This window comes from Schistocerca serialis, chromosome 7 (genome assembly GCF_023864345.2).
Source record: "Schistocerca serialis cubense isolate TAMUIC-IGC-003099 chromosome 7, iqSchSeri2.2, whole genome shotgun sequence".
NCBI lineage: Eukaryota > Metazoa > Arthropoda > Insecta > Orthoptera > Acrididae > Schistocerca > Schistocerca serialis.
Window position 1 is genome coordinate 390,320,920 of NC_064644.1, and position 18,020 is coordinate 390,338,939.

Below are 18,020 nucleotides of genomic sequence, written 5' to 3' on the forward strand. Positions count from 1 at the left end.
GACAGTGAGACATAATCTATTATGCATAATCAGTGTGACTTTGAGAAAAGCTGTGGGACCACAGATTCTATCTATAGAACTCGCTTGCTTATTGAGGAACACTGTGAGAAGTATAAGCATCTTCACTGGAAATGGTTTTTGAGTGAGTACTATGGTTTACCCTCCGAGAGTATGAAGTACCTTAAGAACGAATTGAATGGGTCCAGCTGATCTATCAAAATCCCAAAAGCAAGTACTTTCTGCTGCTGGAATATCAGATGATTCTCCATTTCTTAGGTGTCCACGAGGGATCTTCTCTTTCTTCCCTTCTGTTCATCATAATACGAGGGTGGATTGAAAAATTCTCGGAACAGAATAGAAGAAAAGTATTTACATCACTGAAACATTTTTTCTATTTTTCAATGTAGCCTCCTTGTAGATTAATGCACTTGGTCCAACAATGTTCCAGTGCCTTGATCCCATCTCGAAAATGAGTTTCCTCCAGGCCTGCAAAATAGTTGACAACTCCGGCTATCAATTCTTTGTTTGAAGTGAATCTTCATCAAAAAAGAAAAATTTTCAGTTTTGGGAAGAGATGGAAGTCTGACGGAGCCATATCAGGTGAATAAAGCTGGTGTGGCAACGTGTAATTTTGCCATGGTGAAGACATGTGTGGGCACACGTCAAGAGTTGCGGCTCCCATCTTGCACATAATTTTTTCATTTCTAATTCTTCAGTTAAAATGTGACATCTGGCAAGCATGAGCAATTTCATGCACATTCAATCGGCGATCCTCCATGACCATTTTGTACATTTTTGCAATGATTTCTGGAGTAGTGACACATCTTGGACGACTACTGCGTGGATATTCATCTCAGCTCTCCCGACCAAATTTAAATTAATTTTTCTACCTGACAACAGTTGAATATGAAGGAGCAGAGTCCCCAATAGCTAGCAAATGTGGTTTACTGCAGTGTATATGCATTTCAGGGCTTTGTTTTAACGTTACAATTTCAGAAGTCCTTTGCCTCCACATGAAGCAGTCATACATCCATATTGGAACTCCTTTTCACTTATTAATCTTCTTATTCCATATTTTTGTTTACTTGTTTCTCATAAAGCTGGAGGAGACTCATTAGTGTAATGCAAAGTCAAATTTTCAATTTTCTTTCATGAGAGATCAGTTTAGAAAATTCATTTATTTGTAAAAATATATAAATGATGTTCACCTGCTCAATAACACAGAGTTAGAAACATACATCTTTTACAAGATATTCTATAAAATAAAGGAAAAATGCATCTTTTAATTTAAAACACACCCATTCATACAGGCAACTAAGCACTGTTACTAAATTCCACAAATCTATCAGAATAAGAACATCATAAAAATTTATATAGGATGCTAAATCTCACCCTGATAGCTTCTTCCTCTGCTGCTTCTTCCTCTTCTGCCTTCTTTTGTAACTCATCATATGACATAGCAACAATGGCCAAAATTAAGTTGACAAGATAAAACGAACCCAAAAAAATAATAACAATAAAAAACAACATATGCCATGGACCTGCCGATCGGAGAATCTGTAAAAGAAAGAGACCACAAGTTATACAATTTTTGCTATTCAATGTCATGTGTGTATGTAATAGAATAATAGTAATAAACTTGTAATTCCAGGTGCAGGAACATTTTCTTTGTGCTAGGTGGCACAGAGAAATGGAAAATTTTAAATAAGTAGAAAACTGAAAGATCATTTATTTGGGTGTTATGTAAATTTAAGATGAAGTGGGAGAAAGTAAAGGGCAGGGACAAGTGATATCAGCTGCACTGGAACTTTATGCGGGATCAGCAGTGGCAAGCGAAAATGTGTGCTGGAGTGAGATTCGAACCTGGAATCTCCTGCTTATTACACAGTTGCATTAACCACTTCATCATGCATTCATATTTTATTTGGGTTCAAAATATGTTTTATGGGACCAGAAAGTGCATTAAGGGTTCTTTTTCTTAATTACATCATTCAAATGATGCCCACTTCACTGGATGCATTCAGTAAATCACTGCTACAGGTTCTTCTTACTGTGGCACTATGTCATCACACGGGATGTTGGTGATTTCCTCTTCAATCTGGGTCCTGTGCTGACCTAGAGTTCTTGGTCTAATGTGGTACATGATACTCTTCAGTTGCCATCCTAAAAAGGGTCACAGACTGAAAGGGCTGGAGATAGACGTGGCCACATAATATTAGCATTCTTTTGAAATTACACAATCCCCTATGACAAACCTTTTACTGCTGTCATAGACTTCTACATACATCTACATACAAACTCCGCAGTCCACCATATGGTGGGTCAGTGTGCAAGTTGGGCCCATCCTATTGAAATTAGGAGCACTGAAAGTCAATATCTGGTAATATATGAAGTCCTGGAACCAAAAACATTTCTAAAATGTTGATATAATGTTCCACCAAGAAAGTAAAGGCCTATCACCCCACAGCACAACACTACAGCACACTCCATATAGTAATTTTGGTACTGTGTAAAGGATGTTGGTGAAGCTCAGCAGGATATGGGCTTCACCATACAATCAAAGATTTTGAATGAAGTTTGTGTCTCACCTACTTTAGCCCACAATTTCTCACTAATTTCCTAGGTAAGTGTCACTAGGATTTAGGATTAGGAGTCAGTTGTTACACAACCTGCACAATTTTTTTACATGAAAGTGAAGGTAATGGAGTATTTATTGAATACTTCCATGTGCAAGCTATAATGATGCGGTAATTTTTGTACTGAACAACTAGGACCCCTTTTGAAGACAGTTCACACAGCATCAATGATTTCACGGTTATGAACAGACCGTACAACCCCACTAGGCTTTTAATTCAGACCTAAACCACTCTCTTCAAAAATCTGAACTGAGCTGCAATCGTCTGTAATGGTGGAAATTGAACACACAGTGGGATACGATAACGGCACCAAAACTCTCATGTGCAGTCAAACTGTCAGCATGCTGATAAAACACATGTACGTTGAATGCACCATGGTAAATAAATGTTCTTTACTGCTGCAAAGCTTGATTTCATTTTCCCACTCCCACTACTGTTACAGGTCTGCCAACATCAACTACAAATCACACTGTTATTCTGAGCCATCATGTATTACGTAAGCCACAAACCAACTTCAACAAATCATTAAAAATTTTACTGACAATCATAAAGTATGTTCCATAAAGATGTAATACATAATTTTCCCCTACATTTCCAGATGTAACGAAATATATAAATAAAAAAAGCTAAAACAAAATTAAGTAGAATACAGCACTAAAATTAAAAATATGTTTTACACAATTTAGTGTAAATGAAGATCTCAGTGGTAAAGTTCCTTGTGCACTTCTTTCTAACAAAACCAGACATACGTAGCAATCATTTCATTTGTGTTGCAGAAACATGTCATCCATATCAGATATAAGGAAACAGTTCTGCATCAAAGTACAGAGGAAATATTGTATGAACTCATTCTGATGATACACTATGATTACAAACAAAATACTTCCTGTTTAAGCAAAATTTTATTCGAATTTGTTAAGTAGAAACTCAACAGAACCATCAGCAACAGAGAAGGACAAGCCATTTTACTGAAGTATATTTTCAGATTGCAAATGAGTTTGTTATTTCTCTGTGGAATTCAAAATTTATGAGGGAGGAATGGAAAAACTCAAGCTCTGTTCCAGTGCTTTCATTTTCTCACAATACTCTCCTACAGTCCTTTCAGCCAACTATTCCAGGGTCCTCCTTTCAGTCCTTCACCTTGAAGCCTCAATTCATGCATCTTTAATGGTACTCAAACACATCATTCTCATTACATTTTAATAATTAATCGTTGCCTATTATATATGCTACTGATCTCTTCACTTATTATTCTGTTAATCTATGTTATTCTCAATTTGATTTAGTGAAATTTCAGTTCAGTTGCCTATAACTTACTGAAATCTCTACACAATATCCTCTTATATCACTACTCCACCTCTGCTCCCACCCCCTTGCTCGTATCCCAGCAATAGACCTAGATGCAAGACCTGTCCCCACATCTTCCCACCACTACCCAGTCAAGCCCAGCCACAAGTGTCACCTATCCCATCAAAGGCAGGGCTACCTGTGAAACCAGTCATGCGATCCACAAGCTACACTGCAACCACAATGCTTCATGGGCATGACAACCAACAAGCTGTCTTTGCGCATGAATGGCCACCGACAAACTGTGGCCAAGAAACAACTGGACCAACCAGTTGCTGAGCATGTTGTCCAACACAACATTCTTCATTTCAATCTGGATTCTTCCTACCAGCAAAGGCTTTCCTGAGTTGTGCAAGTGGAATCTCTCCCTGCAATATAACCTACATCCCGTGACCCCTTTGACCACAACCTTTGTTAGTCACTGTCCTTCACCCACCTACCCCCCTTCTTGTTCCCAAACTCCAGCACTACACAGCCTGCTATTCCATCAGTGCACCCACAGTCTTTTCCCTTCTCTCCCTTTCCACTCCTTCCCCCCCCCCCCCCTTCTCCCCACCATCCATCTTACCACCAGATCGGGCCTGGCTGCCCCACCCTCTCCCCACCAGGTCCCTGTGTGCTCCCACAAGCAATACTTTACCGTCACTCACCTCAGCCTCACTGCCCAAGCTCCCTCCTTCCCCCCCCCCTCCCCCCTCAAAGCAAATTGCTTCTCCCATCAGGTGCATTTGCTGTCTACAACCTAACATTTCCCATAGAAAATGAGTAGCAATGTATCCTTGTCATTATTCCATCCTGAATTTTCCATTGTTTGAAATCCCTTGTCTTTACTTTTCATATTTCAAAGGGATAAGCACATACCACACATACCAGGATCGATATATTACTCCCTTGGCTTTCTGAGCAGTACCTTTATTCCACACCAAGCTCCTGACACTTTTCTGAAACACTAAAAGTTGCTTCCAACTCTCACTGACTTCCTCATCATTTCTTCCACTTGTTTCCTCTATGCTTAGAAGATATTGGAAGCTATAAATTTCTTTCAGCCATTCTCCTAACAGCACAAGTCTTGGGGTAGCCCTCTACATCTTCCACGACACAATGGTGAACTCACTAACACTCACATTAAATTTCATAGGATGTACACAAATCCCCACTATTAGTGCATCTAGCTGCTGTTAAACTACATCTTTCACATTACCACATATCATTAGATCAATACATTATCACTATACTCTCCAATTCTTTCTGCCATGTTATGCATTATATCAACCACATTTAGGTTGAAACTGTACTGCCTTGTTATGAACCCCTTCTACTTTATTCAGTGTACATTCACATAACCTACTTTAACGTAGCTTTTATTTCTGTGGTGCATTTCTTTGACCCTGTTAACGGCACATTTTCAGATAGTTTTGTTCTCAAAACGATCAATACTTAACTGCAGCATACACTTTCACATGCCATCTCAAGAGCTGGAAAGTCCACAATTATAGAGCTGGAAAGTCCACAATTATGATGTTTTTTTCCTGCCTTACAGTACACGTAAGTTTTGTCACTGACCTCCCTTTCTTGCACACATACACACACACACACACACACACACACACACACACACACACACACACAGGAGAAAAAGTAGAGGAGGAGGGAGAGGGGGGGAGGGAGAGAGAGTACTTCTGTTACAACAAGAGCAAAGAGAAAGACTCGACAGAGAGCACTACAGGTAGAATAAGAGCACAGAGTAAGGACTCAAAAAGTTGAAGTGATTTTACCATCTTCAAGCGTGCAATGTGCAACCCATTATTCATCTGCAAAAGAGTGGATGTCTGACCTCGTCTTACACAACTTGCTCCATCGCCGTTGCAACTGCAACTTGATTCCAAGTATGCAAGGCTTCTTCCTGCATGGAATGAGCATTTCAACTCAACTTATGGACATTTTTCCGGTGGCTGACAGACCAATCCTGGCATAAAACATGCATCAACACAACTCACACTGAATGGCTGGAGGAGGGCAGGGTTGTAGCTGAAGGTGCTTTCTTGCTTCTCACTTGGCCTTTTTGTGTCGGCAGCATTCTCCTTCAAACAAGTTGACAGCAGTTAATGTAGTGTTCCTCCGCATTAAGTGGCCCACAACACATTCTTCGCATGCCTGTATGTTTATGCTAGCCGCCTTCATGATGTGTTTTAGCTAGTCCTTAAATCACTTGACAGGAGTTACATGAGTTCTACTGTCAAAGCAGTGTCACTATAAAGGATTTGGTGGAGCAGCACTGTATCATGCATGCAATGAACATGGCCAACCACCTCAGTTGATGATAACTGATGGTTGCCTTAATGCTGTTTATATGCACTTTCTCGAGAACTGCAGTGTGAGTCACATGGTCGTCCCACTCTATGTTCAAGATGTATCTCACTTTTAGTTGGTGGAAGTGCTCAGGTTTCTTGATATTATGGCTATAGTGTGTCCTAGTTTCATAGCCATACACAAGTACAGACATGACAACAGTTCCATACACCATGAGTTTGGTGTGCAGCTTTATGCCTTTATTCATGAAGACTGGTGTATGAATGGGCAGCCTCAATTCTTTTATCAACATCTTGTTCGCAGATACATCACTTAGACAAGATGCTTCAAAGATATGAAAAGTGCTGTACCTGGCTAGTGCCGTGTACAGGATGGAGATAGTGAACTCAGGGAGAGGTAATCATGGCACAGATTGTGCAAGTATCTTCATTTTCCCCACACTGATGGTAAAATCATAGTGATTACATGCAGTTTTGAAGTAGCTGGCTGACTGTTGTAACTCTGTCTGTATCAGAGCACGAGACGAAATGTCATCATCATACTGGAGTTTTGTCACCTGGGTTACCTAGGTACGAGTCTGTGAATGAAATCTTGCCAGATTAAATACAGAGACCTCCACCAAAACAAAATTTAATATCCATGCCTTGGCTGTTTGCAGGTGATCCATACTATAAGGCAGCCATGTACAGTGCAGAGAGTGTTGGAGCATGTGCCTAGCCTTGCTTCAGACCCTGTGTGATTTGACATGAATCTGCTGCAAAGTTAACACAAAGAATTTCACCAGATATACCAACAAGTAGAGCTTGAACCAGTTCCACATAGTTTTCAGGACTTAGTACCTTCCACATGGTAGATCTAGGTACTGAATCAAAGGCTTTTTCCAGGTCGTAGAAAACTAAACATAGAGACTTCTATTGCTCTCCGTATTTTTCCTGGAGTTGTCCAACACAAAAGATCATATCTGTTATGCCTCTGGAGGTTCAGAAATTGCACTGATATTCAGGCAAAATCCTTTCTGAAATAATCTGGAGCTTATGTAATAGAATTCTTGCAAGAATTTTACCTGCAACTGGCAATAGCAATATACCACATACACTACTATCGCCTTTCTTAAAGCTAATGATGAAGGTAGCACCCTTCAAGTCATCAGGTACTTCTGGAGTTTCCCAAATTAAAAGGATCAGTGTAAAAAGTCTAGTCTTCATGGGAATACCTCCATTTTGCATCAATTCTGGAGGAATGTTATCAAGGCCAGGAGGGTTTCTTGGTCTTAGTTGATTGAGTGCTTAGATAAAGTACCTGTATGTGGGTGTAAATGCCACCCATAATTGTTGAGGTTGCTCAGGGACATTACAAAGTCCTGAGCAACACTGGAGGCACAATTTGGAAGCACAGAGAAATGTTCTTTCCAATACTCTGAGATTTCTACATTCTCAGTTAAAGTGATGGAATCATTAGCAGTCTTCAAGTGTCCCTGGAGAGGATCGAATTGCGTCGTCTACCTCCTTTATGCCTGCATGGAAGTTTTGCAGGTCACAAACATCAGAAAATCTTTGTAGTTATTCAGCTTTTTGTTGCCACCAGTTATTCTAGATTTCCCTAATTGTGCCTGATATTTGCCCATAAGTTCAATGAAATGTGCTTTCTTCACAAAGGAAAAGCATCTTGAAGAAAGAGTAGATGGGCTTCCCATTTGGCATTGATTAGATATGTAATTTCTTTATCATTTTTATGAAACCAGTATTGCCTTTTCTTCTTCACAAAGCCAATGTTTCTTTAGCTGACTCAGTAATGACCTTCTGAAGTGTGGTCCATTCCAGATTTGTACTATCAGTGCTGACTGGATGACGAGCCAGCTTATTCGAGATTGTATTTCTGTAATCTGTAGCAATGTGTTTAATTTAAAGTTTAGATGTGTTGAATTTCCATCAGGCTAGGTTGTAGGTGGATCTTTTTGGTGATTCACATCCTCAAACAGCAGAAATGGAGCTTATGATCTGTCCAGAGTTATCAACATATCTTGTGATCCTGGTGACAAGTACATCTTGTTTATCACGTTTCCTGGTGCTAATATAGTCAATAATGTGCCAGTGTATCAAGTGAGGAGACAAGTGGAACTGGATGTTGGTAATAAAGAATTCCTGTTGATCAGATAAATCAAGGAGCAGCAGACTATTAGTGAGGCAGTTGCCAAGACCTTGTGTCCTCGTCACATCGGTCCATAGCTGATGATCTTTATTAGCACCGATGTCGATATCGTTGGCAAATAACAGTTTGTCTTGAGGTGGTACTTTGATGATGGCTGTGCTCAGCAAGTTACAGAACTGATCTTTAGTATCCACATCAGCATCCAAGATGGGAGTATATGCAGAAATGAAAGTCATAAATTTACTTCCACACAGGTGAATTTGGAGAGACATAATTCGTTTGCTGACAGCAGCTGAAGTTAGTTGATGATCATTCACCAATGGAGTCTTCACAGTGAATCCAGCACCATGGGGTTCTCTTTCTTTTTTCCCTCCCACAAGATCATGTAACTGAAAGGAACTCTGTAATTTTACCTATGCTGGACAATCTGGTTTCACTTAAGGCAGTAATATCCATATTCATTCAACCAAGCTCCTTGTTGACAAGCATTGTTCTTCTCCCAGGCCTGTTATTTTCTTTCAGACCAAGGCAGGGTTAAAAATTTCAGGTTCCTATTGTTAGAATTTTGATAATCTTCATTTGTTGATCAGGTGAGGAATGCCCCACTGTGTGTGCCCAGCCAACTGGCTGAGGGTGTGACTATTGATGTTCACTCACATTTTCTACAGCCTTCCCCATTCAGGGTGGGCAATGGAGATACTAGAAAGCTCTGCCGAAACATGGATACAGGACTGAATTCCTGAGCAGTCACAGGGTCTCAGAAAGATGACAATCACGCATCTGCTGCCACACCCTCTGCCACACACTATCAGGTGGCTTATTGAGTATGGATGTAGATGTAGAATGTACAGGTCAAACTACAGGCTTCCAGTCTCACTCAAAAATCTGCCTCCACCATCCTTATCCCATCACCGTTGGACTTGAGTTACCACTACAACGGACTTCCGCAGACTTGAAATATCACTGTGTTTTGCCATCACAGCCAGGCCATCTGGTGTGATCTTTCCCCTCCACAACTGCTGAGAACCATGGAAAGGATATTCCTCCTCTGTCCATTATGCCTTTGGATGGTCCCCATCTCTGCCTTTGCTGTCGCTAAAGGAAAGGGCCCTCATGGGATAATATCAACCAGGCCAGGCGAACTAAGGATTTTCTCAACTGTGTTTGGGACTGGCTACTCTTCTGCCCTTCTATTTACAGCATGCAGTACTATCTAACTGCAATTAATTTTGAGTGTATTAATTCAAATTTTGCCAAGTCTTTCATTCAGTTTCATCCATATTTTGTTCAAAAGTCTTCATATATGAGTGACCAAAACTCATGAGAACAAAGAGGGACATATGTCTATAATCAGCTGCTGAAGCCTGTATGATGCATTTGTCTCCATGCAGTCCTGGTAGAAAAGGGTTCATGAAACCCCATATTCAAACTGGCAGCAATTCTGACCCATATTAGACTATTGTTCACACAATAAGGCTCTGCAGAGGTGATATGATGTCCATTTGTCAAACACTTGTGGTCATGCTGTAGTGGTTTAAGCATATGGAAACATTGTTATCTGCAATACTTTATAAGCCGAATTCTTGTCTAATCTCTAATACGCTATAATCCATGCACCAATTATCATTTCACATTCATACTCGGTTAACTGTCGGTTAACTTTCAACCTGCTGGCATATTCAGTACACGATTATCTGCAACAGGGTACTTGGGTATTTTTTCCACTCTCGTGCGATACACCACACCTAGGACAATATTCAATTGTCTTACAAAGCAGATCTTCGAATAGAACAAACCTTCCTGTGACTTTTAGTTCCTCAGTTTATAATATCTTTCTGAAGAGCATGATTTGTAATACATCAGTTTTAGTCTTGGTGCCTGCTTTATAAAGCTTGCAATTTTGATTCTTCTCCACAATATCAGAGCTTCAAAAAGGCAACTCACATCTAAGGCATGTGCTTGGTCACCCTCTTGTCCATAACTTACATGGATTGCATTGTGCATCTGCATCTCACAGCCTCCCTCCCCAGCCCTCAACACACCACAGTTAACAGAAAGCCTTTTCTGGATGATGCTGCTGCGTACATAGAGACTGTAGAGAAAAGCAGGAAAATGGCAGTGAAACCACACTTAGTGCACAAAACATAAATAAATGTAACATAATGTGCACAAACAGGAGACAGGACCCACTATTGCTCAATTACATTGCAGACCACCAATCACAGAAAACATAACAACTATAAAATATCTAGAAACATATAACCAGGGGCAATGAGATTCTTTGTAATAGTATAAAGAAAGTGATATTTGCCCATGAAAGAGATATCCTTTAAAACACTTGTATGCTTTTGAGTACTGACCATCAGTCTGGGATCCTTACCAGTTAAGTTTATAGTGGATATAGAGAAGATCCAAAGAAGAGCAGCACATTTCATCATGGGTTTTTCAAAAACAAGAGTGTCATGGATGTGATCATCAACCTTCAATGGCTGCCAATGCAATCAGAGATTGTGGTTGTGTATGTGAGTTGCATTTGCTTGAGTATATGTTTTCTTATTCTGATGAAGGACTTTTTGGCCAAAAGCTTACTTGTTTGACAGCCTTTTTGTTGTGCCTATCTGTGACTCAGCATCTCCACTATATGATGAGTACACTGGAAGTTTGATTTTACATTTTTCAATTTTACATTTTTCATGATTCTACAGCATAAATTCATAATCCCTGTGAAAACCCCATAAGATCAGTGCTAAAAATTTCCCAATTTTATGTTTCTTCCCTTGATTCTAAGTTCTTACTCAATGTCTTGCTTGTCTTCATCCTGCTTCTTTTCTATTGATATATGATGTGACTGAACAAGTTATAAGGGGCGCAGGCCACTGTGGAGAGGGGAGACGTGAAAGAGGAAATACTGACATAATCCACAACTAGCACTGCCAACACAACTTCCAATGTTTAGCTTCACCACACACAATTATGATACAACTACTAGTAGGTCACAGCAGCTATAGAAAAACACTACAGTCGATGCGAAGTGTTCTGGACCAAGCTAACAGATGACAAAGAGACCCAGCTGCTACCTTTTCTTGTGCCACTTATAACTCAGTCTCATCTTTCTCCAGATATTTCTGATGTACTGTATTCAGCAATAATATCGCAATAATATCAATCGTCAATCTTTAAATTCAAACACCAAATCTAAAAGAATATGCTCAGTCAGAATCAAGGAAACATCAGACATTTCGAGCTAGTGAGCTCTTGTTGGCTGGTGACTTGTTACTTCATCCAACAGTCAGCGTAGCCACCACATTATGTTCAGCTCACTGCATAATAAATTTAGTGACCTTAGCCTATGAAACATTCAGAATTCCTGGAGTACTGGATTATAAAATACATATAGGCACAGAAGCTGCAAATCAAAGTTGGTGTGAGAATTTCATTCTTCTCCTTATAGGCAGCCATTTTATCAACACGAATAACATCAACGGACACAACCAAATTGCGAATCCATAAACAAACAAGAAACAAATTCCAAAATTTTACGTCAAATAATAGACATACTAGGAAAAAAGTAGATTTTGCTACTAGCATTACTCTAGGGTACATAACTGAATGATTTTGCTAATGATATATGAGCTAACTGAATGATTTCCCAACGAACTGCTTCAAAAATTATATCTTAAAACAAACAGTTTTCTGGGTTCTTTCATTTTATGTTCACCTCGAAAATAGCAAAAATTTATAGCTTACATCATTAAATACACTGAGAACCACGAAATACAATGACAATTGCCAGATTACAGCACCTTGGACATTTGTAACATCTTGGATGTTTGTTTTCCACCTGCAGACAGTAGTTGTATAGCACGGTGACACCATGCTAATGCAGTTGCTTCTAGCACTTAGAGTGGTAAACGGAAAGCTTACTTGGCAGCTTGTTCCAAAGCATGGCTGATGTCATCAGTGTACTGCAAATGGAGTTACCAGGCCTTCTATCACAAATGGAATAACCATGGCTTCAATTTAGGTTTAATTTATATGATTATACCTCGTACGCCCTTCACTACCATGCATTAATTTTACTTATGCCTGGAGCCTGTCGACAGAGTCCGGAACGTATTGTGCCTCTACCACCTACACCCAACATAAGTCACTCCATTTGCTATATGCAGCATCACAATTAACAGAACGTGTTCAGTAAACAGTTGTACGATGACTTGTCCACCTTTGCTGCAGTCCTCAACTGTGTTCAATGCATTGTGATGGCAGACAGATTGTTATAAATTTAATGGATTACAGTGACAGAGAAACACTGAAATCGGTAAAGTAAGTATCACATGTGAAGGAAAACTTGTGTTTATATACATGCTTTCACAAAACCCGCTGTGTTTACACTAGAGCAATCGACAAGTTCGAAGTGCAAATGATGCGCATTAGCAATACTGTAAAATGCTCCACTTTGACCACTCAGCACCATAAACAAGGAAACGTTTACAAGCAATACACTAGAAGTCACTGTGCTAAAGTACGCAGAGTATGCTGCAATGCCACTGGCTGCAAAAGGAAAACACACATTCCCACATTAGATTCTGACTTCTTTCGCCGTATTTCAAAGTTTTTGGTTTAATTCACCATGTTCATCAATTTTTGCTTTTTCCTGGGCGAGCAAAATGGAAATATCTCTCAAAAATGCCTGTTTTCATGTATAATTTGTGGTCACAGCATGTCACAAAATAGTTCGATTATTTTGTACCCAGATACCAATTTCAATTTTTTGAAGAGTTCTCACTTGCCGTTACACATCTATGAATTTTTAAGAACTAGTGAAATTCATTGCCACAACTGATTTTATGAACATTGTATTGTAAATTTAATTTCCTTCACTTATACAGATTTCACGCAATGTATTGGAGGGAATTACGATTTTTAATTATGTATGCCAATTACATATGTTTTTGCTTGGATTTTGGGGGTTTTAACATTTTCCTTGATTCTGCATTTTTCTCAATTCTGCGTTTTTTAAATCTGCACTGTACAAAAACATAAAACAGAGGTTTCACTTAGTAATCTTTTCCGTGTTCAGTGTTCGTTTCCATTTTCAGCAGTCTTTCAGGTTTCATGATTTTTCACCTGGTTAGTGATAATTTTTCTTTGTTTGGTATTCTTTTTCTTTGTTTGGTGATACCTCATGAGAATGAGATTACATATGCGCATAATCTTTGGATAACAATATAATGGAAGGAAACATTCCACGTGGGAAAAATTATATATAAAAACAAAGATGAGGTGACTTACCGAACAAAAGCGCTGGCAGGTCGAAAGACACACAAACAAACACAAACATACACACAAAATTCAAGCTTTCGCAACAAACTGTTGCCTCATCAGGAAAGAGGGAAGGAGAGGGGAAGATGAAAGGAAGTGGGTTTTAAGGGAGAGGGTAAGGAGTCATTCCAATCCCGGGAGCGGAAAGACTTACCTTAGGGGGAAAAAAGGACAGGTATACACTCGTACACACGCACATATCCATCCACACATACAGACACAAGCAGACATATTTAAAGACCTTTTAAAGACCTTTTAAAGACCTGGTCTTTAAATATGTCTGCTTGTGTCTGTATGTGTGGATGGATATGTGCGTGTGTACGAGTGTATACCTGTCCTTTTTTCCCCCTAAGGTAAGTCTTTCCGCTCCCGGGATTGGAATGACTCCTTACCCTCTCCCTTAAAACCCACTTCCTTTCATCTTCCCCTCTCCTTCCCTCTTTCCTGATGAGGCAACAGTTTGTTGCGAAAGCTTGAATTTTGTGTGTATGTTTGTGTTTGTTTGTGTGTCTTTTGACCTGCCAGCGCTTTTGTTCGGTAAGTTACCTCATCTTTGTTTTTATATATAATCTTTGGATAAGTTCCACACAATACCTGCAGTTTATTTTAAATCGAGCTTTACTGTTACATCTAAGATTAACTTAATATTTGTGATACTGTCCTGAATTTGCTTGTAAAGAATTAAGTCTACACCTGAGTTGCCCCATGAATCAATTTTTCTATAATAAAAAGTTTGCCCTGATTTTAAGTCTATTTGGTCATTATATTTTCCCTGAGCCTCACATAGCATGGTGCAGACACAGAAGTAGGTGGGGATGCCACTTGACTGATGTAATTGTACGAGTTCCCTCAGTCCGATGATATCAATGTTCTTCAACTCAGGCAAGGTTCTTGAAAGTCTCGGCAACCTCCAAAAGGCTACCCACACTACATTAGCATCCCATGTGTGAAGCATTTAATGAAACTATGTGAATAGCACCAAGCCTTAACACAGCTATGATCACAGCAGTCTCAAATGTCAGAGCATAGGATCAACACAACCAGGAATATCTGAAACATTTTTAAAAAAGTCCTACTGACTTTGCGCATCAATGTCACCTTTACTCATTGGGTCACACTTCAATAGAGGAATCAGAAAATTATCTCAGGACTAACTCAGTTACTTGTCTTACCATGCATAAAAATTCAAAGTTTTCAGTATTATGTAAACTGCTTACCAACTGATAGAGATTTTCCCAAAAGTCTTGAGTCATGAGCCTAAAGGCAGATAACAATGCCCAACCAAAAGTATCAAAACTAGTGTAGCCATAATTTGGATTTGGGCCATATCCTTGAAGGCACGTGTATCCTTCTTCACACTGCCTGTACAAAGAAAGAGGAAGACAAAGATAAACTGAAGAAGTCATAGCATAATTGAATTTAATTTTAAAAATAATTTTTTTTTTTTAAAAAGGCGCTATAAAAATAAACTGAGACAAAAACTTAAAAGTTGCAATACAGAATCAAATGAAGTAAAATACATCTCAATAAAGTAATATATTTTTCTTTTTTATTTATTTATTTATTTTAATGATTTCGTGATGCCTTCTGCTACAATTCTCTTTATTTCTTGTACGACTGAACAATTTTGGCCTTAGTGAAACTACTCGAACAGCACCAAGTCTTGACACAGCTATTATCACAGCAGTCTCAAATCTCAGAGCCTAGGATCAACACAACCAGAAATATTTGAAAGATTGAAAAAATGTTTCCAATTTATAATGCTTCCATTTTAGATACTTGAAAATGGCCTAAGGCTGAAATTGTACTATCAAACATGAAATAAAAAGAATGGCAGCTGAAGGCATCACAAACCATTAAAAAAATTCATTGCAATTGCAGACCCTATTGCACTGACAATTATAAAATAATAATTAACTAAAAATTCTTACCCTGCTCCTGATGAGTTTCCACAAAGACGAAATTCATACCCTTCCTTCACCCAGTTTGCTGTAAATGAGAAATGGCATTGTTAAGTGTTTACTGACAACAACAAATCTTAAAAAAGAAAAATATAGATTTCTGAAACTTCTGCACACTTTGTTACAGGGCGCAACATCAGTTTCCTAAAATGGCTCAGTCACTTGAAACAAAAAAGCTCACATATTTCATTCTTTCTTCTGTCACAGTAAAGATAAAATTACTACAGGTATTTAGAGCTGCTGTATGTTACAGTAACAAAATTCTGTCTGTGAACATTTCAGGCAACCATATACATTCGATGGTACTGGAATTGTCAAGAGCAGAGGATTGTTTCTTCCAAACTGATACTGATTCCACTCACAATCTGGAAATTTCTGTTTAGTTAGATGAGTGTGACTAGTAAATAATATATCATCCCTGGCCTTTATAACCACTATAGTCTGTTCAAAAGTACTTTAAGACTGATATTCAGCAGGAGCACATTGAGGCACAGAGCAGATTTGTCATTCTCAAATTTCATTCATCTCACTCAAATGAGCAAACTATTACCGTATAAATATGGAACTGGCATCACAGTCTTCTGGAAGAGTTGTACTATGAGTGCAGTCAGTGATCTCCTATAACCAAACATATTTACGTTCTACGAGGCATAATCGGAATGTAAGAGTACTAGATTTTTATATTTTTACAGAAAAAGTGTATTTGAAAAAAATTACAGGGTACTGTTGATGCACTTGTTGACTATTTTTCCACACAATTGCTAACCCATTCATTGTAGGTGGTGAGAGATGGTAGAAGCTTCTTTATGCCCTACTTGAAGAACTCTCCCACTTCAATCCAGAACCTCTTTCTGCACCTGCTCTTCAGTTGAAAATTTAATTTCACTCTAGTGTGAAAAGATTATAGTCTAAAGACACCAAGTCGGGGGAATACTGGGGTGGTTCGAAACATCCTAACCAAACTAGTCCAAGAATGCCTTGGTGACTAAGGCTGTGTAAGGACAGGCATTGTCATGCAACTCACACACACACCTCTCATCAACATTTCTCTCCTTTTGTTTTGAATGCTCCTTTTAAGTTTTTTGGGATCTCACAATATCATTGTGCATTAATGGATTGTCCCTGAGGCAGAAATTCAATCAAAATTATGTCTTTCCAATCCCGAAACACTGAGGCCATGATTTTTTTTTTTTCTGAAATTGTAGTTTTGAATTATTTTGCAGATCAAGAATTGGTGTGATGCTACTGTGATGACTGTCTTATTGTCTCAGGCGTGTAATGAGCCACCAATATTTTGTCACCAGTCACAATAAAGATTAGAAAATTCTCACTTTCCAATTAAAGTAGCTCAAGAAACATGTGGGAGCTACTAAATTGATTTTCTTGGTGCTGCTCTGTCAGCTGTTTTGGGACCTATCTAGCGAAAAATTCCTGGTGTTGCAGCATGTCTTGTATAAGAGAGTTCTGGGAGTTGTGGAAAGATCGTAAATTTCATCCACTGTTAATTGGCAGTCTTCACAAACACTTTCCCTGATTTTTTGCACAAACTCATCAGTCAAAATAGATGGCCTTCCTTTCCTCTGTTCATCATGAACATTTGTTCTACCTCCACTAAACTCCCTATACCATTTAAACACACTTGTTCTGCTCACAACACGTTTGCCATACAACAATTTGATTCTCAAAAAGGTGCAATATGCGTTATTCCTTCTGTGAGTAGGAGGCGAATCACAGCATGTGGCTTACAGTTAGCAGGATTTCTTAGCGGCATCTTTCATGCAACTGAATACTACAATGCGAGTTCAAGTACTATATGTCCCCATGATGCTCACTCTGATCAAGGGATTCCCCTCTATCTCTCAGAGTTGCCTACCATCAAAAAACAAAAACCTGCAGCCTATAATGGACGCAGTACACTTAGTTTCTGAACATGCTTCATACCAGAACTTTTTTACAACAAAAATATAATTTTTTTTTGGTAGCTATATACCATTGAAAGTGCACACTCCAGACATGGAGCTGAATCCACTAACACTACATCTGTAGTGAGAAACTCTATTGACATCACTATTGTTGCTGTGAGGGCTGTTTGAAGTGTCACTGTAACTGTTGTGATTTTATCCACAGCTGTTATTTTCTCAGCAATTGTGGTATATGGTGCAGAATGACATTTAGTTGTCAGTGACACCATTAGGGAATTTATTTCACTTTACCAGTTTCAACAGGTTAATCTGCCTGGTTTCTGTTAATCTGTTTAGTTTAGCAGATGTCAACATCTTCTTCACAGAAATGTAAT

The 18,020-nt window shown here is 38.9% G+C and overlaps 1 protein-coding gene across 1 annotated transcript in view; it reads right to left on the bottom strand.

Moving 5' to 3' along the window:
* The window catches only part of LOC126412041 (sodium channel protein para), a 903,820-nt gene that overhangs the window by 692,608 nt on the left and 193,192 nt on the right, over nucleotides 1-18,020 (bottom strand). The window contains exons 8-10 of the mRNA XM_050081417.1: nucleotides 15,695-15,752; nucleotides 14,981-15,125; nucleotides 1,393-1,557 (exon numbers count right to left, since the gene is read on the bottom strand). Coding sequence (XP_049937374.1) covers nucleotides 1,393-1,557; nucleotides 14,981-15,125; nucleotides 15,695-15,752 — 368 coding nt within the window. The remainder of the gene's footprint in view (nucleotides 1-1,392; nucleotides 1,558-14,980; nucleotides 15,126-15,694; nucleotides 15,753-18,020) is intronic.